The following is a 20,176-nucleotide window of genomic DNA, read 5'->3' as shown; positions in this document are numbered from 1 at the left end:
ACATTTAATAAATTAATTTTATTAATTTAATTTGATGAAACAATTTTTCTTTTATCATCAAATAAAAATTTTTTTCCATCTGATTCGTCATGTTTTTTTAACATCATCATTGCTTGAGGACTTTTGACAACATCATGTATAAATGCCCACCATAATTTTGCCGGTAAAATACTGAAAAATAATAATTTTCATGTTAAATAAAAATTTGCATTACCAAAAAAATAAACAAAACATTAATTTCTATTATCTTTTATTTTCTTACTTTTTAAGTGGTAACATATAATTAGCACTACCTGGTAACGTGACATTTATTTTATTTGTCAATATACCAAATACAATTTCCTCAGCAACATATTCTGGCTCCAATGCAGGAATAAGTCTGTAAAAAAATAAAAAAATTTATACATTTATATTTACAATTCGTCTGGAGTAAAATCCATTATAAATTTTGCATAATATTCGAAAACATACTGACCTTGGTGTAACGTTAGGAAACATTCCTGTGTTGATGACATATGGACATACCAGTGTCATATTGATGCCATGATATCCATGTACCTGATAAGTAAAAGTCAATTTTTAAAATAATTATACACATGTTAAAAGTTTTTCTATAGTAAAAGTGAATATTTCCAACAATATTTTTCGATATTCTCAAAAGAAAAATTAAAAGACTTTTCAACTTACATTTAATTCAGTAAATAGACTCTCGTGATAACCAATAGCAGCAAATTTTGTAGCTGAATAATCAGTACAATTGTAAGTTCCAAGCATTCCAGCAATACTTGCTATTGTCACAATATGACCATGATTATCTTTCATCATTTCTTTGAGAAACGATTTATTTATCTATAAAAAGTAAACAATTGTTTCATTTAGTTATGTAATTAATTAATTTTGTTATTTATTGAAAAAAAAATTGTATTTATTTACCCAATAATGTGAAAGAATATTGACTTTAAATGTTTTTTCTATTTCAACATCTGGAATATCCATAAATGTTTTACCATAAATATATCCTGCATTATTAATGACAATAGTTACCTGAAATAGTTTGTATAAAGAGAGAAAGAAAAATCATAAATATAGATAAATAAAAACCGGTTAAACTGATAAAAAATAATTAGAACGTTCAATGAATTAATAATTACATTTCCAATTTCAATTTGAACGGTTTTAGCAACTCTGTAAACCTCATTTTTATCTGATATATCACAGACATAGCCACTGCATTTTCCTTTCATTGATCTTATTTCATCAATCACATCTTGAATACCTAAAAATATATTTAACGTTTATGGAAATATTCAAATTCGAATTAATAAAAGTCCAACAGATTTATAAATTTTATGGAGCGTCATTAGAAAGTAATGATTGCATGCATGTTTTTTTTTTTTTTTCAATTCAAGTTATAATAAATAATAGAATTGTCATGGAAAATAAAATAAAAATGGCATGTTGATAGTCATACAATTATTTCCGGCAAGTTTATAATAGAATTAAGTATTAAAATATAGAGTCATTTCTCAAAATTTCTTTATTGCAATTGTACATAGATTAAAAATAAAAAAGGAAAAACGACAAAGTCAGAGATCAGTTGCAATGTCAAATGGTTAAAACTTTCAAATAATAATGATGCATCTTTTTTTTCGTGATGATAATTTATTCAACAAACAAATTTATTTGTAAAAAATGAAAACTGAGTTAACCACTAAAATTAGAGTAATATTTGATAATTTTTCAGTCTTTTTTGTATTGTGGTATTTGATAATAAATAATGAAATTTGTTTAAGGAAAGATTTGGCTTCGAGGATCATTGAAAATAATTAAAGCCGAACTTAGGTAAATTTTACAAACATGGTCGGTTAACAGTAATTTAAAAAATCACATAATTATAATTGCATCATTTAATGTCAAGTTCTTTCACTGCTGCAACGACTTTTGTTAATATAGCAATTAATTTTAGTGTTATACTAGTGAAGAAGTTTTTAAGAGTCTACTATCATCGGAGAACTGTATACAGATTTGTGTTAATTAGTATGAGAAAAAAAAAAAAAACAAAATTCTTTCGAATAAAATTGTTTTACTATACATTTTATTAATGTCGTATTTTGTATTGTATTAATGTGGATAATAAATAATAAATAACTATTGATTTGTTTCAATAAAAAAATATATATTTAATTATTTATTTATAATTAAAAGAAATTTTTGTTTCGTTATAAAAATGAATAACAAATATTATTATTATTCAAATACAAATAGAAATTACATCATCATTTTATATATTTATTTCTATCGATAAATAATATTCAGTATTAATCAAATAAAATTACAAGATAAAATATTTCTATTAATTTATATTATAATTAATTCATATATAAAATAATATTATATTGTAATCTTAATACTTAATTATTGATTAATTCAATTTAATTTATAATTGATCAATTAAATAATAATCAATTAAATTAATATAATTAAATTAATTAATATATACAATGAATTTTTTATTTCAATCTAATAATGAATCAATAATATTATTAATCATAATAATAATCATTTAATAATAATCAATTAAATCAATAATAATAATCATATATCATATTAATTTAATCATAATATCAATTAATTAATAATTCAATTTTATAATAATAATAAATAATTAATGTCAATTTAATTACTAATAGTAAATAATAATAATTAATTTGTTTATAATAATATTAAAAATGATTAATTTAATTAATTTCTAATTATTACTAATAAATTGAATTATTCAATTAATAATATCCATTTAATAATGATTAATAAATTATTTAATCATTGATTGAAATAATATGTATATAATATAATAATTATTAATCAGTTTTGATCATAATATACATAAATAATTAATATATAAATTCATTTCATATAATGTCTTTTTATTTTTCTCAATTTTAACATGTAAAATTCAATTATCCATGAAATTATTAATAATGAAAAATTCATAATAAAATATATTGTGGCTTACCTGATTCATTGATATCCCAAATAACAACATGAGCACCAAGTGCAGCCAGTTTAATTGCAATTAATTTGCCAATTCCACCAGCTCCACCAGTTATTAATGCGACCTCACCTTGAATACTTTTGCATTTGTATCGTCGAGGTACGATTAAAAGTAAAAAGGCCTCAATGATGTACACCATGGATGTGCATGCAAATACAAAAACATCGAAAATCACATAAATTGCCTTCTTTAGTTCCATTTTAATGACCTTTAAACATTGCAAAAACATATATTACTAACAAAATAATTTCAATAGTTTTTTAATAATCAATTAAATTTAGTAATAATATATATTGACTCTTTAATTATTAATATTTATCTTTTGTTAAATTTATTAATGCATTATACTATAATCTTTTTATAACAGCCGATAATAAATTAACTTGAACTAACACAAGTAATAAAATTACAAAGCGTAAACAATCTTTTTTATTTTTATTATTTTTATTTATTGTATTTATTTTTTTCTATAAAAACAAGTCAATTGTATCGTTAAATGAAAGTAATAAACAATGCTATTTCTAAAGAAAGTTTTAAAATTGTTAATGATTAATTAAACTACAGTTTGAACTTAGTTAGTTTTTTATTTAAATATATTTTTCAATAATATTGACTTGTTTACTCATAATGATAAAAAAAAATAAAATGAAAATCAAACGACTTTATTAATTTATTTTTTTTCTTTTCAGTATACTTATCATTTGCATATTCGAAGTATATTTGACATAAGTAGTTGATGCAATATATTAAAACATCGACATAATATATTTATAAATGAAAAAAAATAATTTAATTTAATTTATTCATTTAAAAATAATATCAAATTTTTATTAAATATTATATTAAGTTTTCAATCAAGATAACACTGAGAAAGTCGGACGTTAAGTTACCATACATGAAAATAATTTTTCTGCATGTTATTGAGGTTTCTCCAACATTAAAATATATTTATAAGAAAAAAAATAAACAAAGATTAGCATTTACTTGAAAATTCAATAAACGTTTTTTTGTCATAAAAATAAAAAACATGTTTTTTTTTTGGTAGCTCGTATTTTTTTATTACAAGTATATATTGTCTTGAATTAAAATTGATGAAAAACAAATATTCCTTTTTTATATTTATAGACACAAACTTGAACGTTATAAATTTCGAATAATTAGTTATGAAAAAAATAATGTTATTTAAATTTTGTCTTACTTGTAACAATTAAATATATCACTGGTAATTAAAAATATGATTATTTTACTATATATAAACTCTTAGTACGAATTAAGTTCAATGACATTCTCTGTTAAATGCTGTGAACACATCGAGTGTTGGAAGTTGACTGTAGGCCTAACAGACTTACAGAAAACTTGCTGGGTTTACCCACACCTTTATCATCATAAAAAATATTTTTTAAATACTATCAAACATTCAATTATAAGAAATTTAATCTATAATAATTTTTTCATCAACAGAAATTATAATAATTATACCAATGAGACATGCTCGGCCACCATTATTCTTTATTTATCAAGGTCAACCTATCAGTATTACGAAAAAAACAAATTCAAATCATCTATTACACATGTTTAGTATAATAGTATTTTTTTTTAGATGAATATATTATATAAACTATTACAAACTTTTTTTTGACGATTCTATTTATAATTTATTTTGTATAATCATTAATAATATTATATTTCTATATAAAACTAGTTTTAAATTAAACTGTTTTAGTTTTTTTTTTTTCTTTTAAATAAAATTGCACAAACTAAAAAACAAATAAATTCATAAAAATAATATTTGATAAACTTTATTATTTTTTTAAAAAGTATATCAAAAGCTAGATTTTATAAAGTACAAATTAAAGAGAAAGGAAAGAATCATTTCAACAAGTCGGCCAACTATCTCCGTGCAAATAAAAAAAAAGAAAAGAAATGCATATATTTTTTTTTTACGTTTTACACATACAAAAAGATTAAGATTTGTAATTGAGAAAAATAATAATTGATCATAATAAAATGAATGATGACAAGAGTTTTGACAGCTCAAAGAAATCATATAGTTAATTGCATATTGATAGAAAATTCATACAAAAAATAAATACAAAAGACGTGTCGTGATTGTTAATCTAAAGAAGAAAAAAAATTTTAAAAATACACTATTGCAAAAGTTATGAATACAATTGGCATAAATTTATTGTCGATTGTGTTTTTAATTTGAATATTTAATGCGAGATTTTTAGTTCTTTTTTAATTGAGTCTTGATATTTTTAAGAAACATTAGATGAATGAATATTTAAAAATTCATTTAATGCGGTTTATTTTCTATTTCTTGGTGAAACGTTTCAAGTTATGTTTATTATGATGAACCAGGTCATTCATATGACTGTTGAAATATTTACAATTCTATTTGTATATACACAATCCATTCATGCTTTATAAATTCAAATTTTCCATCAGTTCAAGGCTCAGACAAAAATAGATAATAATAAATTGAAAAAAAAAAAAAAACTTATGAAACTTGTACATATATAATATAATAATTAACAATATATTTCATAATACTAATAATAAAATAATAACTTATTGAACCACGATATATCCATTATATTCTTTGATCAGCATCAAAATGTAATAGTATTACCATTAGAGTAGAATTTTTGGGAAATGGGAAGTGATGCCATCCAATATATAATGCAAAAAAAATGATGGTTAACCGGGTAAGCAATAGTAATGATAATGATAATGATAGGCCTCCATGAAATAAATTAATAATTTTGAATGTAAATAAACGTTTGGCATTTTTCACGGCTATTTGACTTATGAGGCGCCTTCCGTATACAGCATTTTTTTGGATCTTCGAGATGGCAGCGAATACATATATTTACAGGTATATTTAAAAATGAATGTATATATGTACGTATAGAAAATTTAAATTACTAAATTGCGTCATCTTGAAGATCCGGAAAAATGCTTTATACGGAACGCGCCTCATAGACAGGCTGAAATAATAAATATAATTGAAATAAACGCATCAGTCATCACAGTATTATATTTCAGCTTGAGATTCCACCACATACAAATTAAATTTTGTTTTTTTAACTATTAAATTCATTTGTACAGTGGATCATTACAAATTGTCAGCTATATGTGCTGCAACGTGTAATTTTGATTGATTAATTACAACTAATAAGGGGGTACAACAAAGTATGAATGCTTGACATTAATCAATTTATTCAATTGAAATACAAATCGAGTACAATCACTGATTTTTTGTCGACCAAAAAATCGTCAGCTACAATGTATAAAAGTTGGGAAAAAAACCGGAGGGAAATTGGAGAAAAATTTGAGAGAAGTCGGAGAAATTTTCCAAGTGAAAAAAGACGGAGAAAGTCGGAGAAATATTAAAAATAAACCAAATATGTGTTGTTTGAAAAAAAAATAATTTAATTGTTATCAAATAAAATATTATCACAACAAAAAAATCATTATCATTGTTATTGATCATTGAACAAAATGTTCCCTTGATTTTGAAAGCCATTAAATCTATCAAAGTCATAATAAAAAGTTAATATAATAAAGACAACATACAGTTGAGGTATATTCGTGGCTTTAAATATTTATTTGTTTGACAATTTATCAGTCTTCACTAAAAGATAATTTTTTATTTGTCTATCATTAAACTCAACAGTTTTTCAATCACTAAATTAATTTAAAAATATTTACATATAAATAAATATTGTAAATTCATTCAGTGATTAAAAAATGTCAAATTTAGTATTAAAAAAAATTGTTTGAAAAAGTGTTTCAATGATTAAAATGACCATTCAAACATTTTTTTTATTTACGTGTAAAGTATAAAGAAACAGATTTTTTTATTTGTTGATTATTTGATTTTTTCTTGAAAGAAAGAGCTAATCAATATTTTTCTTGCATCATAAATGTACTTATCATTATTTTTGCCGACAGTCATCCATCATTTTTCATAATTGAGTTTTGTTGATACTTTCATATCAGCAATATTGTATATCAGATCGATAAAATATTAAATTTAAATACTTTTTCTTTGATCTCTATTAAGATTAAAACACAGAGTATTTGAATTAGAGCTCTTACTATATTGATATTATACAAGTAACTTTTTTTTTTATTTACTCAACTTTTTAAAAGTTCGGATGATCATCATATTTTTGTCATGAATGTTCTTATCAATTTAATCAGCAAATTTTAATAATCTTTTGATGTAACAACTCGTATTCTATTGATATCTCATTTTTTTTTTTTTTATTTACTCAATTTTTTAAAAGGTGGGGTGACCATCATATTTTTTGACCAATCATTGTTACGTGAAGACCTTGATTAAAGACAATATATAAAAGCTTGTGTCTTATAAATTTTATATAAATCAGTAAAATTGACATCAAGATGATAATTTATAATTTTAGTTTTTTTGTGATATTATTTGATGTAGTTTTGACAACATTGGCAGTTAATATATCAGTAGATAGTATTGATAAACATTATAATAGTACGACATACCCAAAAAATACAACTTGTAATAACAATTGAAATTATTTTCAAATAAAATTAATTATAAAACTGTTTTAAATATTTTTTTTTTCTATTTCAAGCATTGGGATCATTTAGAGTGTACAATAAAAATTCAGCACAATGGAAAGAAGTGTATTATTACAAAGAGAAAGAGCCAGAATCAGCAACATCTCACACAAGAAATGAAGAAGATAAAGATATACCAGGTCATTTGAAAATTGGTGGAAAAATCAATGGATGGGGAAATGTAGCAAGCCCGAAAGAATGTGCACGTGAATGTGTAACTGGTGCACAACCAAAAATTTGTTATTATGATTGGACTGTTGAATACTATCGCACACTTGGCGGGTGAATAAAATTACATATTATAATATTTTTCAAATTAATATTAACAGCTGCATAAGCAATTTATGAATGTATAATAATTATCATAATATTTAGAGCATGTGATTTATGTGTACCAAAAACAAATTCATCAATTACAAGTGATTGCCAATGTATTTATGGTGATGGTTATCATATTTCTGGAATAATAACAGTCAACAGGATGTTTCCAGGGCCATCAATCCAAGTATGCCTTGGTGATTTAGTTGTTGTTGATGTTACCAATAAAGCTCCTGGTAATGAAATAACGATTCATTGGCATGGTATTTATCAAATAAATTACCAACATCATGATGGTGTACCATTTGTAACACAGTGTCCAATTCAAAGTGGTACATCATTTAGATATCAATGGAGAGCACAAAATATTGGTACACATTGGTAAGTTTTTTATAAGTTGTGGCTATTAAATAATTATTAATAATTATTTTATAAATTAATTATGAGATTTTTTTCATGCAGGTGGCATTCACATTCCGGTATGCAAGAATCAAAATCACTTGCAGGAACAATTATCATACGTCAACCAAAAGAACACGATCCAAATCACAGCCTGTATGATTATGATGACAATGATAATCTCATTTTTTTGAGTGACTTTTTACATGACAATCCAGATGATCATTTTCCAGGCACATCCAGTAAATTTAATGCAGGCTCTATTCCTAAAAACATCCTCATTAATGGCCAAGGTCAATGGCTGGTATGTTTCTTCAAATCATTATCTGTTTACATGTTTATTTCGGATTACTGCGGTTATCTCGAATAATTATCTTTGACATTCGTGATAAAATAAAATTGACTGTTTGTATTTTTTGTAAAATTGTAGAACACAACATCTGGTGAGTTTACAGAAACACCATTAAGTGTAATCAATGTAAAACCAGGAAAACGATATCGATTTAGAATGATTAATGGTGCTAGTTTTGGTTGTCCTTTAACATTTACCATTCAAAATCACAACTTAACAGTGATTGCAACTGATGGTGAAAGTGTTAAGCCAATAGTAGTTAATTCTATCACTTCTTATTCTGGTAAAAATACAAATTCAGTTTATTCAATTGTTGTTAAATAAATATTATACAAATTAATATTGAAAAATTTTAATTCTACAAATAGCTGAACGTTTTGATTTTATTATAAATGCAAATCAACAGTCTGGAAGTTATTGGATACAAGCACGACTCATTGGCCCATGTACTGCTCGAGAAGTAATGCAACTTGGAATTCTACGTTATGTTGGTGCATTTTCTATGCAACCAAATTTAACACGGCCCACATTTAATAATTCTCTTCCACTAGGAATTGTACGTCTTTTCTCTTTAAATAATTTACATTAAAATGAAAAGTAAAGTATATTATTATATTTAAATTGTATTTTATAATCTTAGTCACTCAATGAATACAATAATGTTTGTGAAGATAAAAAATTCGATATAATTTGTATGAAAAATCTTGAAGCTGCTGAGCCAGTTGATCCAAGGATTCTAGCAGAGAAAACAGATTTTCAATTTTATTTAGCTCATGAGTTTCATAGATGGAATGAAAATGAACTTTTTGTACCGGGCGAATATGATACTTTTTTAAGTGAGAATTTATTAAAAATTTTGTTGAATTTTTTTTTACTTTAATTTGTTAATATTTTTATTTTATATGTAAAATTTTATTTATAGCACCAGATGGAGGAAAACGTGGATACATTCCTATGATCGATGGAATTTCTAATAGGTTTCCAACATCACCATTTTTAACTCAACTTAATGATATTCCAAAACAGCAAATTTGTAATGGAAATAACAAACCAAAAAGTTGTGAAAATAAACCAGTTTGTGGATGCTCACATGTTTTAAAAATACCATTAAACTCATCTGTTGAAATGGTCATAATAAATACTGGTAAATTAATTTAAATGAACAAAAAAATATCAAAAACAAAGTGAGATAATTAATTTATATAATATATTTTTATTAGATCCAATGGATTCACCTCATCCTTTTCACATGCATGGATATGGATTTCACGTGATGGCTCAAGGTTCACGAGAAGTTGTCAATATAACACGAGAAAATAGTTACGAAGCTTTAAAACTTGATAGAGAAATTTATAAATTAGACTCATATGACCGACCACCAGTTAAAGACACGTTGACAGTCACAACAAAAGGCTATACAATCATTAGATTTATTGCCAATAATCCAGGTAATTGATATTTTGATACATCATTTATTGATCAAAGTTTTTAGAATAACTAACACATTTATTTTTTATCTGCAGGATATTGGCTATTACATTGTCACATAATAACACAGTAAGAAATTAATTGATTTACGATTATATAGAGCACAGTGCATTTATTATTTAATAAATTTGTCATTTCAGTTTAATGGTTGGTATGTCTCTCACTCTGCATGTGGGTGAAGACAGTGATATTCCTCCAACACCAGTGAATTTTCCAACTTGTGGAAATTATAAACCACCAATTTTGAGTATAGGGATCTGACCTATGGGCGGGGTTTGGTCGCTCACGCACACATTTATTGTGTAAAAGCTTATCTGTGAGGCAATATGGCGCATTCCAGACCATTTTACTATAGTATGCTATCGTCAACAAACTATACCATATAAAATTTTTCAATGTAGTTTCAATGGTCTGGAAATAGTTCACTGTGCGCCACCAGATGCCATGGTGAATAGGCCAGATTCCTATACTTTAAGTCATCATAATCTTTATTGTTAATTTATTTTAATTGAGTTTAATAAATTTCTATACGTGTCATTCAAGTCTATAAAAAGTATTGAAAAAAAAAATAAAAAAATATTGTTAACGAAATCGTTTCCCGTTGAAAATTGAAAATTTTCAAAACTCCGGTGAATGCGGGTTTTTTAATTACGGAACCATACTTATCATTATTATTATTATACATAATATATTTTTAAATATAAAAATATAATAACAACGATAACATTTGAAACTAACCTCAATATAACATGTATATAATTTTAACTATATACATTAGGGTGGTTCTTATTTGGGTGATAGCACAATTTTCATCGTGCCGCCCCCTAATATCGTTGAAAAAAAATTGAAAAAATTTTTGGGCAATATAAGAAATTTTTATTTTCATCCTAGCCACCCACTGTAAGAGGGTGAAGTTTCCCATTTGAAATACATGGGGTTTTCTTACTTAGACGTAAGAATCGATCTAAAAGCGTCAATTATGCATGGAAAAAATCTTTTATTAAATTAAATCATCGAGAATGAAGTCTGCTTTAAGATAAAAAAAAAAAAAAAATTTATATGGGTTATTCCATAATTTTTTTATTACGCTAAAGTTTTTTTTTTTTGTTCGATTTCGCTAGTTTTCAACGTTTTCAATATAATATATGACCCGGGAAAAAATAGTCTGTATCTGGTTAGATCTGTATGGCCAGATATTATTAGATTCCCCATAGGGCGTGATCTACAAAAATCCCGGGGAATATGCCTAGATCTGCCGGTAGTGACCAGAGTATAGCAAAAAAGATAGATATCTGTAGATCTGTATAGATTTACTTAGATCCGTACAGATCTATTTAGATCTGTTTTATTCTACCACATGAAATAACAAGTCAGTTAGAGTCTCATCTTAAGTTATATAAAATTGAAATTAAAAATGTTGTTAACGAAATCGTTTCTCTTTGAAAATTGAAAATTTTCAAAACTCCGGCGAATGCGGGTTTTTTAATGACGGAACCATATTTATCATTATTATTATTATCCATAATATTTTTTTTTTTTTTAAATATTTATTTGAATATAAATATTGTTAATATAATAAAAAAAAAAAAAATATAAATATTGTCCACAAAAATAACAATGATAACATTTCAACCTAACCTCAATATAACATGTATATATATTTTTAACTATATATATTTGTTGTTTCTTTTCTAGTTGCAATTTAATTTCTAATAAAATTTAAAAAAGTTAACTGTTATCTTATTTTTCTGCTTAGATCAAAAACTTTTACTATTCTTATTTTTTTTAATTTCATTCTTACTATTTAAATGAAAGATCGATGAAAAGAAATACCGACTTACTGATCAAAATATATTTTTTGATTGGCGCATGCGTACGAACTTTTTATTTAGAAGAAATAGTTGTAAATAATAAATTGGTAATTGTTTGGACACCCGATAACTTTTGAATAAATAAACGCAAAAAAATTATGTTGCATTCAAAAAATTATTTATAAAAATTGCCACAACCAAGGATATGATAGAAATTCCAAGTCCAAATTTTTAAAGGCCCTTCATTCATTTTAAAGTTCGCGATGACACCTATTATTATAAACAATCGTCTTACAATTGAAAATGGGTGGTTTTCATATTTTTAAATATAGCCTTGGCTGTAGAGATTTTGATGAGGAAAATTTTAAGACCAAATAGAACTCTGTGAGATAATTTTTAAAAAAGTTATGAAGTGTCTAAAAAAAAAATTACTGAATTCTTTTGATATTCTGTTAACTAAATTTCTAGCAACAATAAAAAAAATCGTAATTTTGTAGAGTTTTAAGAAAAAACCATCCTGGCAAAAAATTGCATCCATGATTTGTTTTTAGTTTTCTTAATATTTCGAGTTTAAAATTTTTTCATTATCTATTTTTATCAACAATTATTTAACTAATAATCCAAATTTTTCCTTTCATATACTTGGTTGTAGATCTTTTGAATACCTTTAATTTAAGCCTATTTCAAACTCTCTATCTTAAATAGTTTAGAAGATATGAACATTATTTATTTTTTGCCAGTGATTTCAATACGTAAGGCTTCGCCTCCGTAAAAAAAAATCTATGATAACAAGAAGTATTAATTAATAATACATTTTATTTGAATAATAATAAAAAATATACAGTAAGTATTACATTTATTTATATCTTATTTAATTAATTAATTTATTAATTTATTAATTAATAATACATTTTATTTGAATAATAATAAAAAATATACAGTAAGTATTACATTTATTTATATCTTATTTATAAAATATCATAGTTTTTTATGTTTTGTGCCTTTTTTTTTTTTAATTCTACTTTATACGAATATTTTATTAATTTTAATAATTAATTCAGGAGAATATTATTAATTTAAAACATAAAAATATTTAAATTAATGAGTTTTTTTTTTTTTTAATAAAGATTCAACTTGATTTTAACATAAGTATATACTGTCGTATCATAAACATATAATTTTCAATTTTAATTTCATAACAAAATAAATTTGTTATTCATTGTTCATAAGCAAGTATATTTATACTATTAAAAAGTATCCAGATAAAACGACTATAAAAAAAAATTAATCTTTTAATATTTAATTTGAAATTTTAATTAAACAATTAACTATATGATGTTTAATTATTCAATTGATAACTATCATGAACAAAAAATTTGTATATATTTAATCATTTATTATTTCTATCAAAAAAGAAAAAAAACAAAGTTCAAAAACAATAATTAAAAATAATTTTTTATCGAATCAACAAATGGTTTGTTTGTGTACTGAATTTGACAGATTATTTTTTACTATACCATTTTGTAAGACTACGTTTATTTTAAAATTTGCTATAAATTTCATTAAGGTGAAACACAAGTTGTTCTGTTTTACCGGTAAAGTCTGTATGCTTTTACATACAAAAAAAATACTATTATTATTATTATTATTTTTTGCTATATAAAACACATGGGCTTTACCGGTAAAACAGAACAACTTGTGTTTCACCTTAACACATGAAATTTTACTATTAACTATAATTTTTAATTATTTATTTTATCATCTTCAAAGATGAAAAATTTTAATACAAAATTATTAATTGTTTTCATCAATAAAACAATCAAATATTTTGATTTATATATAGAAAAATTTTTTTTATATCTGATCTGAATTAAAAGTAAAATTTTATAAGACTAAATTGTACTCGAATCGCTTATTGAATTCACAAAAAAAAAAAAAAAATTTTCGAAACATTTTAGTAAAATGGTACCATATTGAAAATATTTTGAATCAAAAATAAAAATTTTATTATAGAAATTTTTGTTAAAATAAAAAAATGATTATCTGTAAATTTAATTTATCAAACTATTTTTTACGATGTCATATAAGTCCCAAACGCAGTGACTGTAGTGTGGCGTGTTCTTGCGGCAGAACTACTGAGCTAATCTAATATGATTATTTGAAAGAATATTTTTTAAAATAAAATTTATGTTGGGTTTATATTTCAAACATAAAAAATTAAAATTATAATAGAATTTTATAATTATTAATATAATGCCAGAGCCAGTCTCACCCAGCTCTTGATATGTACAAATATATTTTTTGTGTAAGGCGCAAAAATTAGTACATTCATTATATATATATTTGATCTTTGATCAATTGAAAAAAAAAATAAAAAACTAAGGAAATAATGTAAGCATGAAAATGATATACAAAAAATGTCATTATAAATACTTGATAATTCATAATTATTTAAAGAATTTAAATATTATATTTATTTTCAAGGAAAAAAATATTATTGTTATTTCAAAAGTTAAATTACTTCATGGGCGGCAACCCCTCATTTTCTTTTTCCTCAAAAATATTTTATTTTAATTTTGTATCTTTGACAAGTGAAGAGTATATATTGTACATATATAAGCAAGTAAAAGAGACTCACTCAGGTATATTTTTCGGTAACTAAAGATTTCATTGCCAAAACAGAGTTCGAGAATTTCGACGAGGCATAATTTCCAGAAAAAAAAACATTTATTATGATTATTTATTTTTAAAAACTTCACGGTGAGTGTAAAAAAAAAAAAAAAAAGAAAAAATATCTACTGCTATAGTTAAACAAAGGCAGAATTTTTCTTATTTTTCAGTATTTGTATTTTTCACAAATGTAGATACTTATTTAAAAAAAAAAAAAAAAAAGACAAAACTTTTTTGTGAGATAACATTTTCTATAATTTTTTTTTCTATATATTTTATTTTTATTACTTTTTTTTTCGCACCATGTGATTTTCAGCATATGGTTTTTTCTTTATTTTTTTCCTTGCGTATGCTATGAAAATCATAAAAATATTTTTGAAATTAAGATATATTAAAGTTTCTTAAAAGATACGATCATTTTATACTTATACCTTTTATTTTCATGTAACACTGTTCAATTCGTTTAATCTCGTAGTCATAAGGGAGAAAAAGAAAAAATTCAGCCAGGTACATTTTTCAGTACAATGTATCTAACCATAAAATTTTGCAGACACAGATTTTTCTTTTTTTTTTTTTTTTTTTTTAACGGTAATCTTTACTCTTGATGTATTTGTTTTCTTTTAGATTCTAATCCTGAGAATCTTTTGATTTTTACATGCTGTTTTTGTTTTATATTTTTTTTTCTTTTTTTTTTGTCAAGCTGTCGTACAGTCAGAACTGTTTGGATACATTTTTCAAATAAATATTTTCTTTTAATATTTATTAATTTTAAAAAACTATTCTACTAATTATAACATAATAATAATCATTATATATATATAAAAATATATACATTGTCAATATTTAATTTGTAAAAATCATCATTTTGAAAATATTTATTCTAGCTTTTTTTCTAGCAAAAAAAAAAAAGTTATTTTTATTTTAAAAGTTAAATTACTTCATGGCAACTTCTTATTTTCCTTTTCTTTAACAATATTTTTTAAAAATTTTGTATCTTTGACAAGAGTATATTGTATGTATATAAGCATGTAAAAGAGATACTCACCCAGGTATATTTGTCGGTATGTCTATAAGTGAAAATTTCACTGCCAAAACAGAGTTTTAGAATTTCGACCAGGCGTAATTTAAGGGAAAAAAAAACATTTATTATGATTATTTATTTTTTGAAACTTCACGGTGAGTGTAAAATTAAAAAAAAAAAAAAAAGGAAAAAATATCCACTGCCATAGTTAAACAAAGGCAGAATCTTTCTTATTTTTCAGTATTTGTATTTTACACAAATGTAGATTATTTAAAACTTATTTAAAAAAAAAAAAAAAAAAAGACAAAACTTTTTTGTGAGATAAAATTTTCTAGAATTTTTTTTTCCTGTATATTTTATTTTTATAACCTTCGTTTTCGCACCATGTGATTTTCAGCATATGGTTTTTTTTTTTATTCTTTCCATGCGCATGCTAAGAAAATCATGAAAATATTTTTAAAATTAATATATATTAAAGTTTCTTAAAAGATACAACCATTTTATGCTTATTACCTTTTATTTTCATTTTCATATAACACTGTTCAATTCTTTCAATCTCGTACAGTCAAAAAGAGAAAGTGGAAAAATTCCGCCAGGTCCATTTTTCGGTACAATGTATCCAACCATAAAATTTTGCAGACACAGATTTTTCTTTTTTTTTTTTTTCTTTTAACGGTAAACTTTACTCTTGGTATATTTGTTTTCTTTTAGATTTTAGTCCTGAGAATCTTTTGATTTTTACATGCCGTTTTTGTTTTATATTTTTTTTGTCAAACTGTCGTACAGTCAAAACTGCTTGCATGCATTTTTTAAATAAATATTTTTTCTTAATATTTATTATTTTTAAAAAACTATTCTACGAATTATAACATAATAATAATCATTATATACATACTTTGTCATTATCCATTTTATAAAAACTATGACTTTGAGAATATTTAGACTAAAATTATTACTACACTGTGTATTCATTAACTATATGGACCAAAGTAAAATATAAACACCAACCACGAGGGTGTCCTGGTTTTTTGAACTCTAGTCAATTCTCAAAAGTTTCATGTATCGTCAAAACCAGATGTTGTACATTTTTATTCATTTAATAGCCTTTTATTTTCATGAACTCTTAATATATTCGGTCATCAATTGTCATTTAATGCCTTGAGAGTGTTTAGTTTTCACTTTTCTAAGTATTTTGGATTAAATAAATGTCAATCTCAAATGCAATAAAAAAAAAAACATTCGAAATATTTTTGTATTAATTTTATCATATCATAAATCAATTGTTTCACTCTTTTAAATAATGTTATTAAAAGAATTTGACTTTTCAGTTTTTTTTATTTTTTTTTTAAATTAAAATTATAAACAAATAAAACAAAAGAAACTGCGACCAGTAAAATTTCAATTTCAATTTAATTAAAATAATTACTGGAGAGTATGCAACGTTCCTGTTTGTAATTCTTTCAGATGTATATATACATTATACACAGACGGCACTTATACAACCTAAACTATATAAATCATTTAAATAATTAAATAAGGCGAAATAAGCTAAAGAAAGGATGTAATTAAATAAATTGATTTGTTGCCTGAATTATCCATTTTATAAAGATTATTAATTTGAGAATATTTATATTTAAATTTTGGACTACACTGTATATATTTATGTGGACATGAGTAAAATATATACACAAAACACGAGGATGTTCGGGTTATTTCGAAAACCGTCGTAGGTGAAAAAATGTGTTTGTATACCTGGGAACATCCCCAGTATTTACTTTGCATCCAAAGTTGCAATACATGCTTTTCGTTAGTGTCTATTCAATCACAAAACTACCTGTCTTTATCTCAGTTTAAAATGGCAGAATCTGACCGTGAATTTATGCCAAAAGCCAACAAATCAAGAAAGCGCTGGGTAAAGGATAGGAATGAAATGGTAAGTGTTATTTAGAATTACTCCCTCAACAAGTAACGATACTGGCCACAATTTTTCTAGATGTTTTTCTTTTGATGATAGAATTTTTTAAATATCCGCCCTACTGAATACATATATTTGAGCATATGATTTCCTGTTGTGTATGAATTTATTTTACTCTGAAGTAAAATATCATTTTATAAATCGAATACCCAGCACTAAGCAGCATTTTTCTTTTTAGGTACCTTATAGAACTTATCTAAAATTGGCCAAGAGTTGTCAAGAGTTTGGTCTTGATATAAATACTTTTTTTCCACGTCAAGATCAACAAGCAGTTATACCAGTCGCTGCGTCAAGTCACGACCACGACGAAAATCTAAGTTTCAGTGAAAATGGTAGTGAGTCATCGGATGATAAGCAAATTATGGAAAATCATAATAATAATGACCAGCCACAGCCAAATATCATCAACAACACCAACAATCAACAAACTGAAACCGAAGAACTTCCCGTACACCATGTCCGAGAAAACCATCAAGAGAGAGTTAATGTTATTGTTGCCAATGAAATCAATAACCATCACAACAATCACAACATCCAAGACAATGAGCCAAACGAACTTATTTTAATAAATAATATTGTTAATGATGATAATGAGCAAGGTGATGCAACTGAACATGAAGCAGGCCAAGAGAATGAGCAAGAAGAAATGATTGTCATCAATAATGTTATAAACAATAATGAGAACAATAACAACGGTCAAGTAGTCCAGAACCAAAGTGACCAGTATAATAGAATCAATAACAACAATAATATTCTCGCACAGAGGCAACCAGCTGCCCAAGGTCATAGGCAACGAAACTGGATAGACGAGCTGCCTCCTGATGTAGAGCATGAGGATCAATTATATGGTCCCGATCATGAAGGTGGAATGGTAAATATAATAATAATAATAATAATAAATATCGGGATTATTATAATAATTATTCGAGTATACTAATTATTATAAGCATAATATTAAAAATATTAATAATACTTGCGAAAATTCTTGTTTTAGATGCAGAATATAGGACACAACATTTTCTGTCGCAACCATGTATACTTGGACGCAATTCGATCTTCAAGTGGAACTACAATAGCAAGACGATTAATGGATGGAGTTTTTAAACCAGAGATAATTCAATCTTGCACATTGACGGGACAAACAGCAAGAAATGGAGGTGTAAAAAACCCAGTTACTCCACCCCGTCGCCTTCACATCCGAGCAATAGAAGCAATAATAGGTAAAAAAATTCATTATATTCTTTGTATTTAAATCAAACAATAATTTTATTATGCAAATTTTTTACTAATTATTAAAATTATTGTAAAATTAATTTTTTTAATTTGTTTTTCAGAATGTGCCATGAACAATGCACGCTTCCGAAGACTTGTTGCACAAACCCGAGATAAATACAACAAAGCGATTGCCAGCAAAATATGTAAAATTAAGGCGAAACATAAAACAAATAATCATATTAGAATTGCTTAGTAGTTCTGCCGCAAGAGCACGCCACACTACAATCACTACGTTTGGGACTTATAGTACATAGTAAAAAATAGTTTGATGAATTAAATTTACAGATAATCCTTTTTTTATTTTAACAAAAATTTATATATTAAAATTTTTATTTTTGATTCAAAATATTTTTAGTTTGGAACCATTTTATTAAAATGAAAAAGTTTTTTTTTTGTGAATTTAATAAGCAATTTGAGTACAAACTATAAACGAATTACTAAGTTTATTGTTTTTACTGTGTGGGCTGTCTTATAAATTTTTACTTTTCTTTATCATAATTTTTAAAAATATCAAAAGCTTATCAAATATAAAAAAAAATTTTTCTATATATAAATCAAAATATTTGATTGTTTTATTGATGAAAACAATTAATAATTTTGTATTAAAATTTTTCATCTTTGAAGATGATAAAATAAATAATTAAAAATTATAGTTAATAGTAAAATTTCATGTGTTTATGAAATTTATAGCAAATTTTAAAATAAACGTAGTCTTACAAAATGGTATAGTAAAAAATAATCTGTCAAATTCAGTACACAAACAAACCATTTGTTGATTCGATAAAAAATTATTTTTAATTATTGTTTTTGAACTTTGTTTTTTTTCTTTTTTGATAGAAATAATAAATGAATAAATATATAAATTTTTTGTTCATGATAGTTATCAATTGAATAATTAAACATCATAGTTAATTGTTTAATTTAATATTTCAAATTAAATATTAAAAGATTAATTTTTTTTTATAGTCGTTTTATCTGGATACTTTTTTATAGTATAAATATACTTGCTTATGAACAATGAATAACAAATTTATTTTGTTATGAAATTAAAATTGAAAATTAAATGTTTATGATACGACAGTATATACTTATGTTAAAATCAAGTTGAATCTTTATTTAAAAAAAAAAAAACTTATTAATTTAAATATTTTTATGTTTTAAGTTAATAATATTATCCTGAATTAATTATTAAAATTAATAAAATATTCGT

At 24.2% G+C, this 20,176-nt stretch overlaps 2 protein-coding genes across 3 annotated transcripts; one reads left to right on the top strand and one right to left on the bottom strand.

The window, feature by feature from the left end:
• Positions 1-53: 53 nt before the first annotated feature.
• LOC122851798 (estradiol 17-beta-dehydrogenase 11-like) lies at positions 54-4,369 on the bottom strand (the record flags this gene model as incomplete). The annotated part of the gene is made up of 8 exons (XM_044151258.1): positions 4,251-4,369; positions 3,014-3,260; positions 1,152-1,276; positions 934-1,044; positions 688-849; positions 476-558; positions 263-379; positions 54-171 (listed from the first exon to the last, which is right to left on the bottom strand). Coding segments are annotated over exons 2-8 (954 nt in total), but the record flags the coding sequence as incomplete, so codon positions are not given.
• Positions 4,370-7,404: 3,035 nt separating this feature from the next.
• LOC122851796 (laccase-5-like) lies at positions 7,405-10,780 on the top strand. Of its 2 annotated transcripts, none has more exons than XM_044151256.1 (12): positions 7,405-7,595; positions 7,672-7,939; positions 8,033-8,356; positions 8,438-8,678; positions 8,805-9,009; positions 9,095-9,282; positions 9,367-9,562; positions 9,649-9,870; positions 9,947-10,174; positions 10,250-10,283; positions 10,355-10,466; positions 10,684-10,780. In XM_044151256.1, exons 1-12 carry the CDS (start codon positions 7,466-7,468, stop codon positions 10,687-10,689), a joined length of 2,154 nt encoding a protein of 717 aa, XP_044007191.1. In that variant the 5' UTR covers positions 7,405-7,465; the 3' UTR covers positions 10,690-10,780. The 2 variants fall into 2 exon arrangements, with proteins under 2 accessions (XP_044007191.1, XP_044007192.1); XM_044151257.1 differs by having other exon boundaries at positions 10,355-10,462; positions 10,680-10,762.
• Positions 10,781-20,176: the final 9,396 nt, after the last annotated feature.

This window comes from Aphidius gifuensis, linkage group LG3 (genome assembly GCF_014905175.1).
Source record: "Aphidius gifuensis isolate YNYX2018 linkage group LG3, ASM1490517v1, whole genome shotgun sequence".
Lineage (NCBI taxonomy): Eukaryota > Metazoa > Arthropoda > Insecta > Hymenoptera > Braconidae > Aphidius > Aphidius gifuensis.
This window is presented reverse-complemented; position numbering and strand designations above follow the sequence as displayed.